This window comes from Capricornis sumatraensis, chromosome 20 (assembly GCF_032405125.1).
Source record: "Capricornis sumatraensis isolate serow.1 chromosome 20, serow.2, whole genome shotgun sequence".
Lineage (NCBI taxonomy): Eukaryota > Metazoa > Chordata > Mammalia > Artiodactyla > Bovidae > Capricornis > Capricornis sumatraensis.
In genome coordinates this window covers 42116041-42140043 of record NC_091088.1, presented here as the reverse complement: position 1 = coordinate 42140043, position 24003 = coordinate 42116041, and the positions used below count along the sequence as shown (strand labels likewise).

The window sequence follows — 24003 nt, the reverse complement described above, 5'->3', positions numbered from 1 at the left end:
TTCCATATGTGCTTTTATGATTTTAAAAAATTGTCTTAGAAAAAAAGAAAAAAAAAGAAAATTTTAAAAAAGAAAAGAAAAGAAAAAATTTTTAAGATTATATGTCTTACGTGTTTAGAGATTTCTGGGGTGCCGACCATATTCTATTTCTTGACCCCTGATGGATTAACACTGGCCTTTTGCTTTACTTGTTAAAACGTAAACTTTAGAATAAAGTTTCCTCCTTGCACATTACATTTCACGATTTTAAAAATGCTTAATAAGATGCACGCCTTTTTCAATAGTTTACAAATAGCCCCGCGTCTCTAACGTTCCGTAATTTCGGAGTTGACAACCGCAAACCGTGGAGTGTATCCGTCATGGCAACGTAGACTTCAACTCCCAGCAGGCATTGCAGCCAGCACACTGGGATCTACGGGGTCCGAGAGGGAGGCTGGGAGCCTCCGGTTCTTTCCCTCCCAGAAGCCCGCGGGCGGCTCGGAACGCCGTCCGTATCATGGCCGCGGGAGCCGGGACGGCGGGCTCCGCTTCCGGCCCGGGCGTCGTGCGTGACCCAGCGGCGTCACAGTCGAGGAAGCGTCCCGGCAGGGAGGGCGGGGAGGGCGCGCGGCGATCAGACGCGATGGCGGGAGGAGGCGGGAGCAGCGACAGCAGCGGGCGGGCGGGCGGCAGGCGGGCGTCCCGTAGTGGCGGGCGGGCTCGGCGGGGGCGCCACGCGCCCGGGCTTGGGGGCGCCGCAGAGCGCGGCGCGGGGGAGGCGCGGCTGGAGGAGGCGGTCAACCGCTGGGTGCTCAAGTTCTACTTCCACGAGGCGCTGCGGGCCTTTCGGGGTAGCCGGTACGGGGACTTCAGGCAGATCCGGGACATCATGCAGGGTGAGGGCCGGCCCTGGGGAAGGAGGCTGGGGGCTCCTGGGAAGGGGATCTGTGCACACTCCCCCCGCCCCCACGTGTCGCGGCTGGGGGTCGCCGAGTCAAAGATGTCTTCTTTCCCAGCTTTGCTTGTCAGGCCCTTGGGGAAGGAGCATACCGTGTCTCGGCTGCTGCGGGTTATGCAGTGTCTGTCGCGCATTGAAGAAGGGGAAAATTTAGGTATGGCTATTTTTTTATGTTCTTCTCTTAGCTTACTTATTTAGGGTTACATTGTTTTCAGACTTACATCCTGAAGGATTCGGGGTTAAGGTGGGCTCTTCTGTTTCAGTCACGGTGGTCTTTTTCCTTCTAGGACGAGTTTATTCTCTGGCTCTACTTTTCTCCACTTAGTATTCTCTTGGCTGCTTTTTTGTGTTTATTTCCTCCCACCTGTTTCTTGCTCGCCCCAACTTTGTTGCTATCTAAATTGAATTATGTGAAGATGGACATTTTTCCTCCATAGTAGAGTGTTTTTAAAGTATGAGCACTTTTTTTTTTCTTTTCTTAAATTGATCTTGACAGCTGTTTAGCAAAATGATCTATAGTTTCTGACTGTTTGTATCTGATTCTGATATTTAAGATGCATATGCATGTGTTAAAAAAACAATTTTTTACCTGTCCTGAAAATTACTGAAGGTCACTTGAAATTTAAGGATTTGAATTTGGACCCTTAACATGTTTGTAAGCCTGTAGCCAGGATATCAACAAATTAAATGCAAGTCTTACTATATTTGGATTTTTTCATATATATATATATATATATATATATATATATATATATAGACATAATTCTGCTCTTTAGAAAATAGGTTAAAGTGAAAACTGTGCTTTTTGTCCTAGACTGTTCCTTTGATATGGAAGCTGAGCTCACACCACTGGAATCAGCTATCAATGTGCTGGAGATGATTAAAACGGAATTTACACTGACAGAGGCAGTGATCGAATCCAGTAGAAAACTGGTCAAGGAGGCTGTAAGGCTCTATTTTTAATTTCTTTCTTCTTTTAACAAAGAGCAGAGTTCTTTGAGGAATCAGTGCTTATCTTTCCTGTGTGGGGTGGAGGACAGACAGGGATGGAGAGAGAGCAAGTGAGCATACTGAAAACACATTAACTCACACACATAGGTGTTACTTCATCAGGTGACGCTTCTTCCTAGCCCAGTCTTGGAAGGGACTGTTGAGGCACGTGCTCAGCTTTTGTGATTTTTGTAACTCTTCCTTGTGGCCCTGACAGGAGGGGCCACAGTACACAGGAAGTGGGCTGGCATTGAAGAATGGCATTTGGGAGGTTGTGCCATTCAGAGCAGCATGTTGAAAGTGCTAAAAGTAACTGGCTTAGGATTTGGTCACCCTTGTTTATTATAGACTGAGGAGAAGAGCTGGTGCCTTGGAAAATGTGGGACTGCATTGTGCTCTTTCATGCAATTACTGAGAGGCTTAGGGAACATTCCTTTTGAGCAGACAGAATCAGAGATGCTGAGATAATCAGCCAGTTAGAAAAATAGTAATGGTAGGAGGCTGACGCAGGCAGCGTTCTTGACAAGAAAAAAGCTTGTAGAGTGTCTAGGAATTTGGGACTGGAACTATGTCATGGTTCAGGTAGCTTTTAAGTAGTGGAACTTATTTATATTTAAAACATTGAAGTGGCCATGGAAACCAGTCAGAAAAAGCTTTTTCTTCTCCAATAACTAAGGCTGGGGCTGTGGAAGCAGATGCAGAGATGGGGACTGAACAACAACAGCTCAGCATTGTCTTGGTGGTGAAAGTAAGGAAATTGGTAAGAAAAGATAAGAGCACCTCCTAAAAGGATGAGATCTCAAGAGCAGAGAGGTAGGAGATAAAACCTTGCTTAGCAAAGACTTTTGGACCCTTGGCTGTGTGCTGGGTACTCAGACACCATGTTAAAAAAAAAAAGTTAAAAAACTGTGTGGGATGCCGATATTTTATTTATTCAGTTAAGGACCTTGGGGCAGGATCTACGTTTGGTCTTGCAAAGAATGCTGAGAAAATTCCCATTCCAAGGAGGAATGATTACAAGAATAGATTTTTAGTATCGGTGAGTCAGGTTTGTGTCGGAGATAAAATGCCAGAAAAGACATTAGCAAAAGAGGAGAAATCCATGCCTACTTGGAAAATAGCTTAAGGATCTTTTGAATGGGAAGAAATGGTGCTAGTTCAGGGTAATTCATGTAACTACTCTTAAGTGGCCAGCTGATTCAGAAATGCAACTCTTTCAGAACCCAAGGGTTATAGTTCTGTCTTCTGGAAGAGCCTGTGGGCTTTCATCTTCAGCTGCATGTTTATTATTTAAGTTCATAGATCTCTTGTTTGGAGGCTTCTTTAGGAAAAATTTGTTAGCAAAATCTAGATTCCCTCAAAACAGTCAACCATTTTCTTATGTTGACTCCCTTCTGCTTTTTCATTTTCCACCAGGTGCCAGATCTCTCCTTACTGTATTACTCTTACTGCTGTGTAACAAAGTAAGCCAAAACTTTAGGAGGTTAAAACAATAAATACTGTCTCTCAGTTTCCAAGGGTCAGGAATCTGGTAGTGATTTAGCTGTGCTTCTAACTGGAGGTCTCTCATGAGATTATAGTCAAGCTGCCTGCCACGGTTACAGCTATCTGAGTTTTGACTCAGCCGGGGCTGATGAGTCCGCTTCTGTGCTCACTCCATTGGTTGTTAGCAGGACTCACTTTCTTGCTGGCTGTTGGCTTGAAGACTTCAGGTCCTTGTCTCTCCTTAGGGCTACTTAGAGCATAGTAGCTTGCTTCCCCTAGAGCAGTAGTGATGGAAGAGAAGAGAAAGCTGTAGTCTTTTAAAACTAATCTCAGAAGTGACTTACCACTTCTGCCATATGCTCTTGTTCACATAGATCTGACCAGCTGGATTAGTGGATGGAATGGGACTATGCAAGAGGTGGGGATCACTGGGAGCCATCTTAGAGGCTGGCTACCATAGTAATATCCAAGTTATTAAATGATGATGTATCACTTGTCTCTTCAATTTATTTATTTATTTATTTAATTTCTTATTTAGTCATAGAATCTGTTAATGGTCATCTTTAGGAAAATATCTTGAAATGCCTATGCTCAGTAGGCTTTTTGTTGCATTTTTAAGCTTTGTAAAGTATCACTGTAATTTATCTTAAAGTTTATTAAATTTATTTTTTAAAGTTTATCAAATAAGTTATTTGTTAAGTTTGAACTTCTCCATGCATGGTCCAGGGATCTTTGCAGGTCTTTGGGACCCTTTCAGGGTTCAAAACTATCTTCATAATAATGCCAAAATGTTAATTGAGGTTTTCAGTGCACTGACATTTACACTGATGATGCAAAAGCAGTGATGGGTAAAATTTCTGGTGTCACAGCATGACCAAAGCAATAATAAAATGTATTAGTAGTCATTGTATTCTTCATTGGCACATGCTTACAGTTTAAAAAAAAAAGCCAGTTTCAGTTAATGTCTTTGATGAAGCAGTAAAAATTAATTTTATTAAGCCTAATTAATTTTATTTATATACCTAAGAATGTCTGATGAAACAGTAAAAATTATAATTTTATTAAGCTTTGAACAAAATGTTTTTTCAATATTTCATGACAAAATAGGAAATTTTCCTGTAGCATTTCTATTGCATACCAAAACATGATGGTTTTCTTCAGGAAAAGTACTTGTGTGATTGGGCTGCATGCTGACCTAGCTGCTTTTATAATGGAACACAGTTTTTGAAATAATTGACAAATTTTGGTTTTTTGGATGTGGTAATCTGGTAGTCATTTTCTTGAGAGAGCAGAGTGAACTTGTCATGTCAATGAAAACAATTGGTAGCATGTGTTGCCAGAGATAAAATTCAAGCTTTTCAGGTGAAAATTAGAATTTTGGAAAACCTACATTCATATGCTGGCTATCTTTCTAATACTTAATTCTGAGATGATTGATAGTAATATTAAAAACTGTGATTTTGAAAATATTTTTAATGAATGTATCAAACACATGGAAGATCATAGCTCAGTAAACCAGCATCTTCCAAATGACCAATGAATTGTATTGCAAAATCATTCAAGGGTAATAGATCCATTAAAAGTGCAAGCTAGACTATCACATTTTAATATAATAATGATGAAAAGTTCACTTGCCAAAGTTTGGTGCAGAGTCAAAGAAAAAAATCCACATTTTCTAAAAGAGCTCTTAAAATAATCCTCCCTTTTTCAACTTTGTGTGAGGCTGGAATTTTTTAATATCCTTCAACCAAAACAACATACCACAACAGAATGAATACAGAAGCAGAATACCATCTTTCTTCTATTAAGCCAGATATTAAGGAGATTTGCAAAAATGTAAAACAATGCCACCCTTCTCATTAAACTTTTGTCTTAGAAAATAAGTCATTTTCATAAAGATATGTTATTTATATTAACCTGTAATAAGTTTATTGTTATTTTTCAATGAATGAATAAATATCTTGAATTTTTATGTTTTATATTTCTAATAACAGTAAATATCAATGGGTATAACCCATGTAAACAAAAGTTCTTTGGGGGTCCTCATTAACATTTAACAGTATAAAGAATCCTGAGACCAAAAGTTTGAGAACTGCTTCTGTAAGCTGAGGATGATATTGAGACTGTGTTGGTTTTCTTTTTATAACTGAAAGAGGCCTCAGGTTTTTGTGAACATGGGAGAATAACATACATGGCATGTCCTTGGGGAAGCGTTTATGTGTTGCTTTTGCTGCGCATCTTTGGTAAAAGCGCCTTGATTTTCTTTGTGGGGGAACTTACCCCATTTGAGGGACTGGTGCATCTCACACTGTCTTAAAGTTTTAATTTCTTGAAACAGAAAGCTTTGCCAAGTCTTTTTCAGCATCCGTGCTTCCTTAACATCCAGATTTCTGTCTGAGTTTGCTTCTTTAGCCTTTCACTTCTGCAAGTTTGGCTTTTTCTTCTTAGGTCCTTTCTGGCATTTCCTCCAGCATAAACCTATCTCAGCTATACTGAAATCTGTGCTTGGAATTTTGCTTTTAAGTTAGCCAGAGACCATTGCTGTTGCTTACATGGTAAGAACCTTAACAGATACATAAGAGAAGAAATTATCCTTATCTCTGACAACTTCCAAGTTTTCAAAAAGCAAAGTTTCATATCTTAAAAAAAAAAACAGCAAACGAAAACTTCCTGGGAATCAAATTAATGCATAGTTTTTTAAAAGCTCATAGTACAAACTTTGAAGGTAGGCTTTCAATTTAGATTTTGAAAGCATTCACATTTCCTTTCTTGTTTCACAATGTAAACACAGTTGGGCCTGTATTCCAGTTCTAGGGAAGATAGATAAGCATACTCTTCTCTTTCTTAATGCAAGTATAAATCTTGGACAGAATGAATGGAGCAGCTATCTGAGAACACAGAAATGTAAAGGGCAGTAAGCAAATGGAGAAGACCAGAGTATGAAGGTCTACCAAACTGCTGATGGGTAGATAACCATTTTTCCCCTTTGTAGTATCACCAGGCCTGGACTTGAAGAATTCTGAAACCTGGAAGTACATTCCAGGTGTGAATAGAAATAACTCCAAGAGAGGCTCTCTCTGGTCTTAAGAGCAGGAAAGGGGACTGGCTAAGGGTCAGAGAGGGTGGAAGAAATCTCAGGGGGTTTTTTCTTCCTTTTTCCCTCCTTCTCTATCCTAGCACCCAGGCAGTATTACACTGGTGGCAGCAGTGACATAGTAATGATTACAGTGGCAGGAGGGCAGGCACCTAAAACCAAACGAAAAGAACCTTTTTTCTTTAGCAGTGGAGCTGTAATTCCCAGAACTTGAAATGGATTCCACTTTTTTTGTCTATTCTGATGCTTAGTCCTGGATGCAGATACAGTTAGTATGTGGCAGAATGGGAAACTAAAGCCCAGGAATGCAAGGCTGGTTCAATATTTGAAAATCAGTGAATGTACTTTACCCTGCTGGTCCAAAGAAAGAATCATATGATCATATCAATTGAAGCAGATAAAGCATTTGACAAGATTCAACGTTAGTTCATGGTACAAACACAGACCAAACTAGGAACAGAAGGAAACTTACTCAACCTGACAAAAGGCATCTACAAAAAACCTACAGGGAACATCATAGTTAATGGTGAAGAACGGAATGCTTTGACCCTAAGATCCAAAATGAGGGAAAGCTGTCTGTTCTCACTTACATTCTACATCATACTACAAGACCTAGCCAGTGCAGTGAAGTCAAGAAAAATAACAGATTGGAAAAGAAGGAATAAAACTGTCCCTTTTTTCAGATCACATGGCTATCCATATAGAAAATTCCATGGAATATATCAAAAAGCTATATAATAAATAGTTTAGCCAGACTGCAGGATATATGATCAACACACAAAGTCAGTGAAATGCTAGCAGTGAAATGAAATTATCAAAACAGTATCATTTATAATAGTTCCAAAGAAGAAAAATACTTAGGTATAAATCTAATAATAAAACACATGTAGGTGGGACTTCCCTTGTGTTCATTGGTTAAGAATCTGCCTGCCAATGCAGGAGACATGGTTTGATCTGGGTCCAGGAAGATCCCACATGCCGCATGCCAACTAAACCCACGTGCCACAACTGCTGAAGCCTGTACGCCCTAGAGCCCATGTTCTGCAACCGGAGAAGCCACCGCAAGGAGAAGCCTGAACACTGCAACCAGACGGCAGTCCCCGCTCACGACAGCCAAAGAAAGCCCATGCATAGCAATGAAGACCCAGCCAGCCAAAAACAAACAAAAAAGTAGGATCTGTATGTGGAAAAATTGCAAAATGCTAATGAAGAAATCACAACCTAGTAAATGGAAAGAAATACCCTGTTTGTGCATTAGAAGACCTAATATAGTTTAAGATGTCAATTCTCTCCAACAGATCTATGGATTTACTGTAATTCTAATCACAGCCTCTGCAGGATTTCCTGTTAGATACAGACTGATTCTAGAAGACATATGGTAAGGTTAAAAAAAAACAAAAACACTAAAATCACGACAGTTCTGTAAAAAGAACAAAGCTAGAGGACTCACACCCAATGTTAAGAATTACTATAAAGCTACAGTATTCATGACTATAGATAGATGAGTGGAACAGAAGATAGAGCCGAGAAACAGACCCATACAAACGTGACTGATCAATTTTTAACAAAAAAATGTGAAGGTGAACTTCCCTGGTGGTCCAGTGGCTGGGACTCTGCACTCCCAATGCAGGGGGCCTGGGTTCCATCCCTGGTCAGAGAAGTGGATCCCACATTCTGCAACTGAAAGATCCTGCATGCCACAGCTAAGACCTGATGCAGCCAAATAAATATATAGTTTTTTAATGTGAAGGTATTTTAGTGGAAAAAGGATAGTCTTCAATAAATGGAAATTAAAACAACTGGATGTCCATATGCAAAAATAAATGAACCTTGACCTAAAACTCATACAAAAATTTGATTCAAAGTGGATCATAATCTAAATGTTAAACAATTAAACTTTTAGAAGAAAACATTAAAAAAACCAACTATGTCTTGGACTTAAGGTAAGAAGCTTCTAGATAAGACACTAAAAGCATGCTCCATACGAGCAAGAAGTAGACCTTCATCAAAATTGAAACTTGAGAAAAACGCTGTTCAGAGAATGAAAAGACAAGCTCTAGAGTGGGAGAAAATATTTGCAAATCACATATCTGACAAAGAATTTGTATCCAAGATATCTAAAGACTTTTCAAAATGAACAAGAAAACAAACACCCCAAAGAAAACAACTCAAGAGAATATACTGTTGGCAAGTAACATTAAAAGAGGCTCACCGTTTAGTCAGTGGGGAAATTCTGGCACATACCTATTAGAATGGCTAAACTTTAAAACTCCTCTAACACTAATACGTGTGAGTGTGAATATGGAGCAACTGGAATCTTCATACACTGCTGATGGGGATGCAGAAAGGTATCTCAAGGGCATTATTATAGGGAAAGACATAAGGGAAAGACACAGGTCTCAAGGGCATTACACTAAGGGGAAGAAGCCAGACTCAAGGCTATATCCTTTAAAAATTAAGCTGAGTGACTCCATTTATATAATGCCATTTATATGACATTCTGAAGAAATGAAACGGTGAAAAGATGAGGGGTTAGGGGTGGGGAGGAGGTTAACTACAGAGTGCAGCACAAGGGAGGTTTACTGGATCCGTGGCTCTCTGGCATCATTGTGGTGGCCGCAGGAGTTGACACGTGTTAGAACAGAATGCCCAAAAAGAGTTAAAACATAATAGGACCTCAATGATTTATAAAAGGTAAAACCTTTGTATTCTTCAAGAAAGTAAGTATAGTCTTAGTATAGTTTTTCTGCTGATAATAATATAAAAGTGAATATGATGGTCTGATTAAAATGAAAAGACTTACTTCATCCCCTCCCTGGCAGCAGGAACTTAGTGTTGCAACAGCTATTCAGAAGCTTGTGACACCAGTTTCCTTTGCCCTGTATGGCTGTGCTCAGCCTGTTGAGGACAGAAGCACCAGAAATTTGTATTTTCTGAATTCCCTTGCTAGTCATTTTTCCTTTGGTCTGTACATGTCTCCTTAAACTCTTCCCTGTGAAGAACTGAAAATATCTGGGACCAGTTTTCCTTCCCTTTTTTTTGTGTGTGTGAGGTATGTTTCTTTGACACTATTTATTTTTTTGACACTGTATTTAAATTAGCTACTTTATCCTATTAGATAACTCCAGGTGGTACCAATTTTTTCCTGGCTTTCCTCATTTAAAAAAAATGTGCATATATGTTTTTAAATATCCTTTTTAATTTTCAATCACTGTTATTTGCCCACTGTGTGTGTGCTCTTGGAACATAGAACATAGGTTTCTTGACTGAAGGACTCTCCTTTTCCTCTGTGCCTGAGGAGACCTTCTCATTCTACGTGGAACTTTGTCCTGTTTTCTTTGCTGCTTGTGGAGTTAGCCCCCTGGGGTTTATAGTATGAAAGGCTGTGCTGGTTCTCCTACAGAATTGGCCTGAGTTCCAGTAGTGGAACTCATCAGCAAGTCCCTCCCCCCACACCACCCCCCAGTATATCCTCCTCTCATTCCCCCATTACATCAAACTTGTGCATCCCAAAAGAACAAAACCAACTGTTCCAGGGGTCTGCTGTCCATTTTGCCTTTCCATAGGAGGCCCTATTCAGATTGAGTAAATGGTCTGTAATCCAGTAGATCAGATTCTGCGGTATCAGCTGTCTTTTTTTATTCCAATGTAATACTGAATTGGTGGAGGTGATGGAATTCCAGTTGAGCTAGTTCAGATCTTAAAACATGATGCTGTGAAAGTGCTGCCCTCAATATGCCAGTAAATTTAGAAAACTCAACAGTGGCCACAGGACTGGAAAAGGTCAGTTTTCATTCCAATCCCAAAGAGAGTCAATGCCAAAGAATGCTCAAACTACCACATAATTGCACTCCTCTCACACGCTAGTAAAGTAGTGCTCAAAATTCTCCAAGCCAGGCTTCAGCAATACGTGAACTTCCAAATGTTCAAGCTGGTTTTAGAAAAGGCAGAGGAACCAGATATCAAATTGCCAACATTTGCTGGATCATCGAAAAAGCAAGAGAGTTCCAGAAAAACATGTATTTCTGCTTTATTGACTATGCCAAAGCCTTTGACTGTGTGGATCACAATAAACTATGGAAAATTCTGAAAGAGATGGGAATACCAGACCACCTGACCTGCCTCTTGAGAAATCTGTATGCAGGTCAGGAAGCAACAGTTAGAACTGGACAGGGAACAACAGACTGGTTCCAAATAGGAAAAGGAGTAAGTCAAGGCTGTATATTGTCACCCTGCTTATTTAACTTCTATGCAGAGTACATCATGAGAAACGCTGGGCTGGAGGAAGCACAAGCTGGAATCAAGATTGCCAGGATAAATAATCAATAACCTCAGATATGCAGATGATACCACCTTTATGGCAGAAAGTGAAGAAGAACTAAAGAGCCTCTTGATGAAAGTGAAAAAGGAGAGTGAAAAAGTTGGCTTAAAGCTCAACATTCAGAAAACTAAGATCATGGCATCTGGTCCCATCACTTTATGGCAGTAGATGGGGAAACAGTGGAAACAGTGTCAGACTTAAGACGCTTACTCCTTGGAAGGAAAGTTATGACCAATATAGACAGCATATTAAAAAGCAGAGACATTACTTTGCCAACAAAGGTCCATCTAGTCAAGGCTATGGTTTTTCCAGTGGTCACGTATGGATGTGAGAGTTGGACTGTAAAGAAATCTGAGCCCCGAAGAATTGATGCTTTTGAACTGTGGTGTTGGAGACGACTCTTGAGAGTTCCTTGGGCTGCAAGGAGGTCCAACCAATCCATTCTAAAGATCAGTCCTGAGTGTTCATTGGATGGACAGATGTTAAAACTCCAATACTTTGGCCACCTGATGTGAAGAGCTGACTCATTTGAAAAGACCCTGATGCTGGGAAAGATTGAGGACAAGAGGAGAAGGGGACAACAGAGGATGAGATGGTTGGATGGAATCACTGACTCAGTGGACATGGGTTTGGGTAGACTCTGGGAGTTGGTGATGGACAGGGAGGCCTGGTGTGCTGTGGTCCATGGGGTCACAGAGTCGGACACAATTAAGCGACTGAACTGAACTGAATACTGAAAATCTAGTATGTTACACACTGTGTAGTACCTTACACAGTTGTTCATATGGTTGAAAAATAATTGTTTTTTATACAGGAATTTGATAGAATGTGGAAATTTTCTTGGGTATATAAGACTCAGTTTTACTTTTCAGTAGAGCTTATTTTGATATTTGATATTCGGATTATATCCTTCGTTATTACAACAGTTAAAAAAAATTTTCCCCCTTTTTTAGGCAGTCATTATTTGTATCAAAAACAAAGAATTTGAAAAGGCTTCAAAAATTTTGAAAAAACATATGTCCAAGGACCCTACAACTCAGGTAAATTTGCTATAATTTTGCTTCCATTACCTATATCCACCTCATTGCTTTTTATGGGGAAACAGGGAAAGGGTTCTCTGTCAGGAATGTTAATATTTAGTACCTTGAACATGTCTTTGATATCTAGGATAATTTACTGTTAGAAGGCTCTTCAGAAATTTGAAAAATTTACAGAAATCATTTACTTGACCATTTCTACCAGGTGTGTGACAAAACTAGTGATCAGCACCGGCACTAACACATCTGACTTTATTTACATAAATGCTGATCGTGCAGACTTGAGACTCTGCCTTACTGAGGACTCAACGCCTCTGTTTTCTGGTGTCAAAAACTCTGCTGGTACCCTGCTCTTTTTTTTTATATATAAATATAAATTTTATTTTTGAAAAGTTAATATATATATATATATAATACAACATTCATAAATATAACAAAATAGCTTAGTGAAAATTCTCTCATCTCTCACTTGGCTATCTCATTCCTCTCCTTAGAGGGAACCAATGCTTTTCTGTCCTTAAGAGATTCTGTGCATATGCAGGCAAATAAGTGTGCATGTGTGTATGTACAGACATACACATATATCCAGTCTTCCTGGTCTTCCCGTATACATATGTGAGCGTATTCTACACACTAACTTCACCTTTAAATTGCTATTTTCACTTAATGTATCTCGGAGATCTTTTTATATTAGTACATAGGGAGCTTTTCATCTGTTTTGGTTTTCTTTTTTGAAAGTTTAAAAATCTTTATATGTAAAAGTAGAAAGATACTTTAGATCCTAAGTTCTTCATCTTTTTTTTTTTCCTTTTGTATAGCTACATAGTAACCAACCATGACTGGTCAGTAATTTTTGACCTGTTCTACACTGTGGTGGAGAAAGCAATGGCCCCCCACTCCAGAACTCTTGCCTGGAAAATCCCATGGACGGAGGAGCCTGGTGGGCTGTAGTCCATGGGGTCGCTAAGAGTCAGACATGACTGAGCGACTTCACTTTCACTTTTCACTTTCATGCATTGGAGAAGGAAATGGCAACCCACTCCAGTGTTCTTGCCTGGAGAATCCCAGGGACGGGGGAGCCTGGTGGGCTGCCATCTGTGGGGTCGCACAGGGTCAGACATGACTGAAGCAACTTAGCAGCAGCAGCACACGGTGGTAGGCTTGCTTTTCCCCCAGTGCTATTCATTGACAGCACTGAGAAAGTTCTGATAGTGTTGTCTTAACTCATCACTGAAATCTTTACTGGAGTTTTCCTTTCTCATGTTGCAACTATTGGTCCTTTGTGTAGAAGCTGAGAAATGACCTCCTAAACATTATCCGTGAAAAGAACCTGGCCCACCCTGTGATCCAGAACTTCTCCTATGAGACCTTCCAGCAGAAGATGCTGCGCTTCCTGGAGAGTCACCTGGATGACGCAGAGCCCTACCTCCTCACGGTGGGGCTTGGAAACATTGGTCATCCTAAGTTTTAAAGAAAACCAAAAGTCTGGCTTTTGCATGTGACCCCAAAGGTCTATGTAGGATTCAGAAACTAGATTAGGGGTGAGATTGAAAGGATAGAAGAGGAGACACAAAGTAAAATCACTTAGTTTGTTGTCCAAAATAACTGTTTGCAATTCTTGCAACATCAAGATCCTTTTAGCACCACTCAGGTTGAGTTCTCCTTTAGTATAGAAAACTATGAGCCATTGTGTGGGGAAGGAAAGAAGAAAGAAATTTGAGACAATTCTTTAAGTTCTCTCCCTTTTTATGTCCTCGTGTAGTCTATGCCTAAATTGGGTTTGTAAGTGAAACGTGCTTGCATATTGAATATGTTCATGGTAAAAGCAGAGAGTTAATGAAATTCCGTGACTTCCTCTTCTTGATGATATTTTTCCTTTCTCAGATGGCCAGAAAGGCTTTGAAATCGGAGTCCTCCGCCTCAGCCACAGTGAAAGAACCACAACCTCAGCCAGCACCAGAGCCTGTGGAAAAGCCACTCAGAGAACCTGCCAGGTAAGAGGGATGCACTTTTGTGATGTTGGGATGAAACACAGCGGAAGCATAGTCATCATCTTAGAGCAGAGTCAGTCAGTTATTCCCGGTGATTTGACCTCCTAACATGTTACTGGGCTACTCAAGGAAGGCACTGTGGGTTTCACAGAGCACACCCTGGGAAAATGGGAATATTGAAAACAGGATGTTAGGTCTTTGGCAGAAGTTCCCGACTGGCTATTTATTCCTCAAAGGCTCTTTCCTTCTGTTGCTCTGTCTTTGCCTCAGTACTTCCTATTGATATGTTATCTCTTAATACCGTGTTTAGACTTGTGAACCAGATTCCTGAGACCAGTTAACAAAGCAGAGATCTCTTTGAGGGGCCTGTAGGAGATGTAAAGGAGCAAAGTGGATCCAGGATAATACAGTGGAGAGCACAACCCAAAGAAAGCATGCTTTCCAGCTTTGTGTGATTGTTGCAAAAAATATTTTTTGAGATTTCCCAATTTTTGAATGTTGGTGGTTAGCCCAATTAAGGGGAAAGAAGAAAAGGTTAGACAAGACACATCTCCCAGCTAGGACTGGCATGCAGGCTGCCAGTTTGCCTTTTCCTTACAGTGTTTACTTAAAACATACTAGCTATTCCAAATGCTCGATGAACTTTATTTTGAAAAGGCAGTTTCTCATTGTTCCAAGACTGGCACGCCTCTCACTGAGAATTCTCAAGATCCCATTTATAAGTGTATTGTAGGAGAAACGGCAGAATTGAGACCACTCTTTAACTAGTCTCACATGAGGGTTGGACTGGGACAGCTGGAAGTAGAGTTTAGACTTGAAGGTGAGATTGCTGGATTATCAGTTGGTCACCCAGATGGACTTGTAGCTGTTAGACATTCTGCAGAGCTCTTGGATTAAAGGAGAGCATCGCTTTAGTCCATGCAGAGTAATGGATTAGCACACCCGCTGAAGAGGTCTCTGGAGGGACTCTCATTGGCCCTTGTTCCTTTTACGTTCTCTTGAAGTTTAAGCGCCATAATTCAGTTTACATATCATATTTAAAACCTCTGCTTAACACTTATAAATGGAAGTTCTTGTAAATAAAGGCTGTATCACACACTTTATCTTTTTTTAAATGAAGAGTTCTCAACTTGAGTCTATAATGTGAAGCTTCACAGTATGAAAAAGTTGTGGCTGCTGGGATGAGCCTCAGCGGTGGTGAAACTGATTTTTGTGTTTGTGTTGTTTGTAGGCAGCTACAGAGCACACCAACCACCATTGGGATTAGGACTCTGAAAGCAGCTTTCAAGACTCTGTCCAGTGCACAAGATTCTGAGGCAGCCTTCTCAAAACTGGACCAGAAGGATATGGTCTTTCCTAATAAAGTGTGCCCGCCATCACCAGCCCTCAAAAACAAGAGAACAAGAAAAGATGATAATGAAAGTTCTGTCCCCGCTGAGGGTGAGGGTGGCTCTGAACTGCAGCCCAAGACCAAGCGCATGACAATAAGCAGACTGGTTTTGGAGGAGGACAGCCAGAGTACTGAGCCGAGCTCAGGCCTCGACTCTTCCCAGGAGGTCACACCGGCATCACCATCCAAGCCCACTGTCCTCAACCAACCCCTCCCTGGGGAGAAGAATCCCAAGTATGAAGACCTTCTTTGTAGAAGTTTGGGGGCTGGTTGGTGGTCCTGGTTAGGCCTGGTATTGCTTCCGTGAAAGAAGTAACTTTCAGCTACGTTATTCACCACCAAGGCTTGCTCAGACTGCTAGAGTGTGACTCAGGGTGGGGAGGGACATCATAGCCATTCTGCCAGTTCTGCAGCCCTGTGCTGGGCCTCCAGGCATCGCACCAGGTGGGAGTGGAAGGGTGTCAGAGCCTCCTACTCACCACTGCTCTCACTTTTAGCGAACTGCTGAGTGCCTTGACTACTAAATAGTAGTCTTCTTACAAGAAGTTTGTTTGAATCGGGCCACATTATACTCTGATCCTTAAAAGAGATTTATGAATATTTATAGTTTTGCACGTTCAATGGACATTTGAAACTTGGCAAATTCAGTAAATACGAACCTCTCACATTCTGCTAGGCTCTGTGGGGCAGTGGTTAGAGTGCTTTCATTTCGCTCCACTTCATGACCCCAGCCTGGCTTTCGGTTTTGCTACCTTTGTGCCCTCTTGTGGCTCTTTCCTTTAGGCTGACTGGTTGCTTGCTCCCCTAACCCTGTTTCTGTCACTGTGCTCCTCTTGCTGCCTCTCATTCCCCACGTTTGGACTATCATTCCTCCATCGCTTGAGAGAATCCCATCTGTCTTTCAAAGGGAAGAAAAGCGATGTTAACTAAATACTTTCTGTGGGCCAAGCACTTTCATTTATCTTAATATCTACACTCACTCTTGAGTGATTTATTTAGCCCCATTTTATCAGTGAGGAAGGTTCAGAAATGTACTAACTTACCTGAAGTCATAGAACTATAAAGTGGCAAAATTGGGCTTTGGGATTTTTAAATCCTAGTTAGTCTTGACACAAAAACCCATGTCGATACACCACGTACACCAAGCTGCCTCACCTCCATAAATTTCCCCTGGTCACCCTGCTGTAAGTAACGACCTCACTGATCTCCTAAGGGCACTGCCATCTCTACTTCTGCACTCTTTTGTAGTTGTTTGGGGACCTATGCCCCAGCATGCTTGTGCTAGGTACTGTGTGGGGCTGTGGCATCTGATAAGTGATTTATACTTGGGCACAGTTCTGCCCTATATACCACTATCTGCATTTGGAAGTGAGTCAGTCATTGGCTGGGCAAGCTGAATAACACACAATTATTCTCATTTGATACCTGATCTCTGCCTCTCACAGCAATTCTATGAAGTATAGGTGTTGCTCCCATGAACAGATGAGGAAACTGGAAAGAGTATGATTACAGTGGCTTTATAAATGGAAGGATCTGTCAAGGATATGAGGTATGATGGGTACTCTAAAGCAGAGGTTGGCAAATTATGGCCTCTTGGCTAAGTACACCTGTTGCCTGTTTTTGTAAATAAAGTTTTATTGGAACAGCCACACTTATGAATTACGTATTGTCTGTGGCTGCTACCTTGAGTTGAGTAGTTGCAACAAAGTAAGGCCTGGAAAGCTTAAGATACTATATGCACTTTACAAAAAAAAGGGATTCCCTGACTCTAGTTCTAGAAGAAGCTTAGGTGAGGTGCCCTGGGAGCTGCAGGGAAGAAGAGCTGGCCTGGGCAGCAGAGTTGTGGGCGGGCAGCCTTGCAGAGGGGCTAGCCTTGGAGAATGAGTAGGAAGTCATCCAGCATATTGGGAGCTGTGGGCTTCTGGGCAGTGGGAACCTCTTACAGCTCAAGAAAGCCTGGTATGCTCCGGAAACTGTCATGCAGTCTGTATGGCAGGAGAATACAGTGCACAGAGAGGATGAAGGGAGAAAGATCTGGAAGGTAGATAGGCCAGATTTTAGCTCTTTTTACGTTCTATCAGGCAGAGGTTCTCAAGTGGGGCTTCACATCAATTATCTGCAGTGCTGGGTTCCTGACTACTGAATGAGAAAGGACGGGGAGTGCTCTCTAATCTGCTTTGCTAACTGTGCCCCAGATAAATCTAATACACCTAATCTGAAAGCCTCTGAGCAGACATCACTGACAGCTTTTGTACCGACACTGAGGGAAAGGAGAGGAGGGTGGTGGAGCCTGCTGCCTGGTGAGCAGTCAGGACCAAGGGGAGGCTAAGCCAGTGGAATTGGAGGCGCGGAAGGCAAGCTTGGCGTCTGTCATCTTGATGAGGCCACGACTACTAGGCTTTCATATCCCTCATGGCACATGGCACAGAACTAGTGCTTAAGAGGTATTTTATTAACCAAACAAAGTAACAGTTCTTGGTTCTTGGAATTTAAGGGGACACCAGCAAAACTTCTATAAAAGGGTAAGAAAGGAAACATTTTAGCCTTTGTGGGCCACTTGTGTCTGCTGCATATTATTTTGTTTTTTTACCACCCTTTAAAAAATATAAAAACCATTCTTAGTTCAAGGGCTGTACAAAAACCAGCAGCCACAGGCTGTAGTCTGCCAACCCTCTGAGACCAGTAAGTTGTTCTAACTTCACCACTTAGGAGCGCAGTGAGCCAGGAGTCTGCACAGCCAGCTAGCAGTCAAGATGAGAACCAGGTCTGAGCCCCTTCTACAACATGAGAAGTTAGGAAATAATGAAACATTTATACATGTAATAAATGCTGAGTTCAGAGGAGGCACAGAAAGTTAACAAAGTGATCTGCAAAGACAGTCTACAGGAAGACTGACCAGCCACTTAGGTGAAAGTGATGGACCTAGAGGTCAAAACCAGTTTTATCCCAGGACTTGGATAAATTGATGAAAAACTTAAAACTCTGATCCTGACTTTTATTTATGAGTAGTACTTAACATAGCTAACATCTTGAGATAGATAAACCTCATGTAATTTTTACTTTGTCTCAAATCAGTTATTCTTAGAAATATCCTTTTGGAGGTTATGATCTAATTTAAAAACAAAGAAGAGAGTCCACTATTTGTCTCAGTCACTTGTTAAGTAACTGTATAGAAAACTTACGAAATTTTTTCAAGTATATGCGTTTATTAAGCAAACTGCTTTCATTACTCATTTGAAAAATACCCAGACAGGCTCTGCAACCAAATTTCTTAGTGGGGAAGAAGACCGCAGTTTATCTGTGCTCTCTTGTCAGGCTTTTCAGGTGATTCTGATCTATATAAATTCTTCAAAACTTAGTTCAGATACTTTCCATGTTTGTTTTGTAAAGGATGTTACAATTCTCATGTTATAATCTGTGCTATGTTCGGTAAGGCTAAATATAATTTTCATTTATTTAGCAACTTGGATTTTGGATTATGTTTTAGTTTTGGAACTGTTTTTGGTTGCAACTAGGTACTAAAAATTTCATGTTCACAGGGAGGATTCTTGTTTGCTTACTATTGTAATCTTTGATAGTATAATTCCTTTATGGCTCTTTGATAATCCAATTGTTAGGTTAGTTAATATCTCTCCAGCTTCTGTTAGGGTATGTGTTACAGTGCAAGTTGTTTGGGGTAGACAATGAGGATAATGGTTTCTGATGTCAAGGTGCTTACAGTTACAGGTATGTCGTGAAATGGTTGTGTAGTACAGTGGCAGCAGAGGAGCAAGGGATTTTTGTATATGTTGGGCAGTCTTCATTGAGAATGATGGCCTTGAAAGACTTCACTTGGCAGGGAAGGGAATCCCAAGCAGGAAGAACAGTAAACAGTAAAGAGGCAGGAAAGCAGAGCTCATAGGAGGAAGGAGGGCGAGGCTGTCCTGTTTGAGTGGGTGTGGGTGGTGTGGCTCTGATGTTGGTGGGGAGAGGAGGAACTGATGAGAAATTGATGGGCCAGACTGGATGATCTTGGCTCCCCTATATGGCCATTTAGTCTTAACTGTTTACACAGTGAGAAGCATCACTGAATAGAGGAGGGATCTGTAAGTTTAGGATGACTGTTCTGGTGGCTTTGGAAGGAGAATGGGCTGGAGGAGAGAGATTCCAATTAAGAGGCTAGTGTGATACTGGTGAAAAGTACTGGACCGTGGGCTTGGGCTTGAGGAATTGGGAGGAAAAGGAGAACACTCCAGGGATAGGAACAGAGCATCTCTATGACAGAGGGGAAGGAATTTGAAGCTTCTAGGTTAGAATAACACTGAAATCTTTATGAATCCAAACCAACCAAACTAAAAGGCCCAGGAAAATGAACAGGTTGTTGAAAGCGGATGGTGATGTATTCAGTGCTGAGTTTGGGATGATTTTGTTTTACACCTTGTCCTCTCATTGATTTTACCTCAGAGTACCCAAAGGCAAGTGGAACAGCTCTAACGGGGTTGAAGAAAAAGAGACTTGGGTGGAAGAGGACGAACTGTTTCAAGTTCAGGGTAAGCCAGAAGGTTCTCACTGGTCTCTCTCCTTGACACTTGCTGAAGTACAGATGCATGCTACTGTCAACAATGTTCCAGAAACTGCTTGTCTCCAAAACAGAAAAAAGTTTAAAAGTTCCACATAGTGATTCATGAGCAATCAGTTTTATGTCTTTTCCCATTAAAGAATGGAGACTATCAAAGCAACATTTTACAGTTAAAATTCCTGGTTTGGTTTAATAAATCCTATATTTAATGGTAGTTGATATTCTTCCCAAAGTATTTTAATTAGAAAAGGAAGAAGTGGTCATTCCCTACATTTCTTATTTAACTAAATAGTCTCTTACCAGTTTCTGTATAATAAATGTTTTTTTCCAAGATGAGAAATGTTACTTTCCCTTAATGAATACTAAGCTTCATAGCATTTGCATTAGGATCCCCCGGCCACCACGTACTTTGCACTCTAATGAAAATATCTACATGCTAAACCTTAGTCTTGCAGATGCTGAAGACTTTTGTAACACAGCAGCAACCAGTAATCTTTTGCCGGTCTCAAAGGTTTTGTCCTTAAGAATTACCTTTTGTTGGCAAAAACATAGTTGGCAAAATCAAGATTACACAGAAGATGGGAGAAATAATGATGAATAAAAGTTGCATTAAATATGTTTAAAAACAGGATATAAAAGTTCTAGAAAACATCCACTTCTGATGCAGTCCAGATCTGTCAGTTTCAGAAATCTGCTTCTACTATATATAGTAGGAAATACTTCATAATTTAAATAATCTGCTCCTGTAAGTACCCCTTCTTCTGTGTCACCCTCCCTCATTCTTTAGGAAGCATTCCTGGGACAGCGATGTCTGCTAAGGCAGACCCTGCAGCAGGTTCCACGTTTATGCACCTTTGCCTTACACAGCTTTTTAACTGGCTCTTGTTGGCTTGAGATGGCATGTCCATTACACTTGTATACCCTCCTGTAGCCCTCTGGTCCTTTAAAAAATTATCTTGGTCCTTGTTTTATGAAGCCTGACCTATATCCATAATGATGAAAAGGTAGAATCTGAATTGATCTCACATGGTCTATTGGAGTGGGAAGCAATAATTATTACCCCATTCTTTTTGTCTGAGGAATTGAGCCAAATTTTACTTACATCTGATATTTTGAAAATTAAAAAATAATAAACTGGGTTATTTCAAAGCAGTGGTTAACAATGAGTTAACAAATTATATATATATATACACACACACTCATAGGTCTATGTATATACACGAATACATGCATATATTACATATTCACACATATATATGTATGTGTATATTAGGAGTATATAGATATATTAATATAAGGATTTTAAATACCACAGTTCCTCAGTTAAGTTTAGAAAATGATATTGGTTTTACTAAAGAGCCTGAAATCCTGACTGTTTACTGAATGCCTGTTTGTGAAGTATTTGCTTTGTACAGATTCTCATGGACTGAAGTGATTGGTATCTTTCAAGCAAAGGACAAAAACAAATTATCCTTTAGTGATATCCTTTATTCTCTCAAAGTCTGTAAAATCTGAATCAAGTTTTCCCTTTGGGGATGTTCTGTGTCTTTATCTTGTGGGTTGTGCTGAGAAAGGTGAGCTCTGACGTGAGTCTGCTTCTAATGTTTTCCAGCAGCACCAGATGAAGAGAGTGCAACCAATACAACAAAAAAGCAGGTAATTGTTTTAACCTGTCTTTTCTAATGTTTTCTGGTTGTAGGGGTAGAAGAGAGGTAAAACAGGTACCCACATGTCACAGACATAGACTACCCATGCACCTGGTAAAAAATTTTATTTGTAGTTTTCAGATAATCCAAACTAAAGTAATAATTACTCTCTGGAAGAAAAATCTAGGTCAGAAATCATGGTTTCCCAACCATGAACAATGCCATGTTTAAAGTTCTGAATGCAGAAATGATTATTAGTTGAGGACAAAACAGTAAGACACTGAGAATTAGTAAATGTTCAAATCCATGGTGTTAATTTATAATCTGTATCATGTTTAAAGAGTATAAATCCTTCCTTTGGGTTCAGATTATTCTCCTAGACCTCTTCACTGAATGAAAATGTAAGTGGAGAGAACAGGTGTTGATAAATCCTTTGCTTCTCTCTTTTCTCCTTGCAGAAGTGGACTGTAGAGGAAAGTGAGTGGGTCAAGGCTGGAGTGCAGAAGTATGGAGAAGGAAACTGGGCTGCCATTTCTAAAAACTACCCATTTGTTAACCGAACAGCTGTGATGATTAAGGATCGCTGGCGGACCATGAAAAGACTTGGCATGAACTGAAACAGGCTTTCATTTCCACAGAATTCACAGGAGCATGGTTCCTAATAATAGCCCCTGGTAGTCTGCTGTTTCTTTCAGAAGCTGGGCTGGGATGAGAATTTTGGGCATCCTCCTCTCATGTGGGGGAGGTCCCAGTTCCACTTCATCACAGTTGGAGATCATGGAGCTGAGAAACAAAGCCAAGTCCACCCCATGTCCTTGGCAGAGATGACAGGCACATAGCTTGTACAGTGCCAGAATACCATTAGTATTTCCCTTCTTTAGTGGTTTGCTTGAATTTAAATCCCTGGTAATCAGTAGAACCTTCTCCTAGGAAATGGTGGAGTCTGTTAGGAGCCACTTTTGACTCCATGACCTGTTAAAACCAGCAACATGAGCATTATTTGGAGTGAACTTCTTCCAGGTAAAGCTTTGGCCTTCTGATGCAAATGCAAAGGAACTTCAACTGTCGTGAGCCCAGGTTGATGAGAGACCGACCAGTCCTGGTGGAATCAGAGTCCCTTTAAACATTGTTCAGGCAATTGTGACATCGACACCTAGAAACGTGACTGCCTTGGCATTTGCTCTATTTGCTGGCCTCCGTAGGCAGGTTTAACCTCCACTTCTCACATGGTTGAACCAGTGTGTTTTTTGGTAAAATGGTGATTGTAGATAAGCTTAGCCCCTGTCCCCATCCACTCTTCCCAATTCCCTTCCTTATGCTGGACTTTTAAAGCTTAAAAAAATCCTGATTAAGTATAAATGCCTAATTCCATTCTTTGTGAAATGGTTGCTTCCGCCTGGTTCCCTAATTGTGCTGTGTTAGTGTCTTGCACTGGAATTCAACATTCCCTTCTCCTTTTGTACTGTGTTGTGCTTGCTGTCTCTCAGATCCTTAAAGACTGTCTTTTTAGCAAAAAAATAATTTCAGTAAAGTGTTTTCTGTAATCTTTTTTTAAAATGAGAACTAATTATTGTCCATAACTTGTAGCATTCATTAAAGTCTTGCTTCTCTCAAATTTAAGTAGCTGTTTAATTGCAGCTGAAAAAACAGAGATAGCAAAATGCTGAACAAGCTTTGGTAAAACCTGCTGTTTGTGTTAAGAAACTAATGTCAAACTGTATTGAATGTTCTAATCCTTAGAAGCTGTGCCATACAGACATGTGGAAGTTCTTAATCTGTCTCATTTTTTCATATACCATACCTCTGAGGACAAAAGAATTTCCTTTTGTCCACTTCTTTTGACAAAGCAAATGTTAAAGTTTAAAAATTCATCTTGTAGTTAAAATTTGGAAACTTTGTACAGCTTTATTACCTATTACTACATGTTTAGGGGTTTGGTACTGCTGTTTTTCTAACAGTTAACCCCAAATTAAACTAGTAAGAAGGTGAGAACTTGGTCTCCACTTGATGTGGTGGTAGCTAGTCGTGGTCTCCCTCCAAACCAAGCTTTAAGATCCAGTAGCTTCTTTATTTTCAACTCTCACATTGTTAGATGTGACACTGGGATATACTTAAGGAAGCAAAATATTCCAGTAAGTGTTTCTCCAATTTGAGAAGTGCATAGATCCACTAGCCACCCCCCCACCCCTTTTAATATAACTTCAATGTCATTTTTTACTGTAATGTTATGGAATGTGTACGGAAAAAATTCTGCCTATAGTTTTATGGAACCAGACCACTTACCATGAACTGATGACTGTTTTGGTGGCCCTGTCACTGCTTACCACATATTGGTGGGCAGTGTTAGGATTGGGGCAGTGGTGGGACTCCAGTGGGGGTGCCGGCGTCATTGTGTGTCACTGGGAAATGATTCCAGTGTCTCCTACCTTCCCCTTAGCGACACTGCAGCCACTGTGCCTCCAGATTGCTGTGATGTCATCTGGCATTTGCTAGAACTGAACAGTTATGAAGTACGTTCTTCATAACAGCACATACTTGGTGACAGTTAAAAGTA

At 40.6% G+C, this 24003-nt stretch overlaps 1 protein-coding gene across 2 annotated transcripts; it reads left to right on the top strand.

Moving 5' to 3' along the window:
- Positions 1–496: 496 nt before the first annotated feature.
- On the top strand, positions 497–23021 carry TERF2 (telomeric repeat binding factor 2). 2 transcript variants are annotated; one of them, XM_068992226.1, is made up of 10 exons: positions 497–875; positions 996–1091; positions 1752–1882; positions 11781–11867; positions 13153–13299; positions 13749–13858; positions 15087–15479; positions 19689–19774; positions 21419–21459; positions 21908–23021. In XM_068992226.1, the coding sequence occupies exons 1-10, from the start codon at positions 497–499 to the stop codon at positions 22064–22066; spliced, it is 1629 nt and encodes a 542-aa protein (XP_068848327.1). In that variant the 3' UTR covers positions 22067–23021. The 2 variants fall into 2 exon arrangements, with proteins under 2 accessions (XP_068848327.1, XP_068848326.1); XM_068992225.1 differs by having other exon boundaries at positions 21416–21459.
- The last annotated feature ends 982 nt before the right edge of the window (positions 23022–24003 follow it).

Coding starts and splice junctions, on each gene's coding strand:
- TERF2 (XM_068992225.1), top strand. CDS start 497: ATGGCCGCGGGAGCCGGGACGGCGGGCTCCGCTTCCGGCCCGGGCGTC. Junction 876..995: donor GATCCGGGACATCATGCAGG/GTGAGGGCCGGC, acceptor CTTCTTTCCCAG/CTTTGCTTGTCAGGCCCTTG. Junction 1,883..11,780: donor GAAAACTGGTCAAGGAGGCT/GTAAGGCTCTAT, acceptor CCCCTTTTTTAG/GCAGTCATTATTTGTATCAA.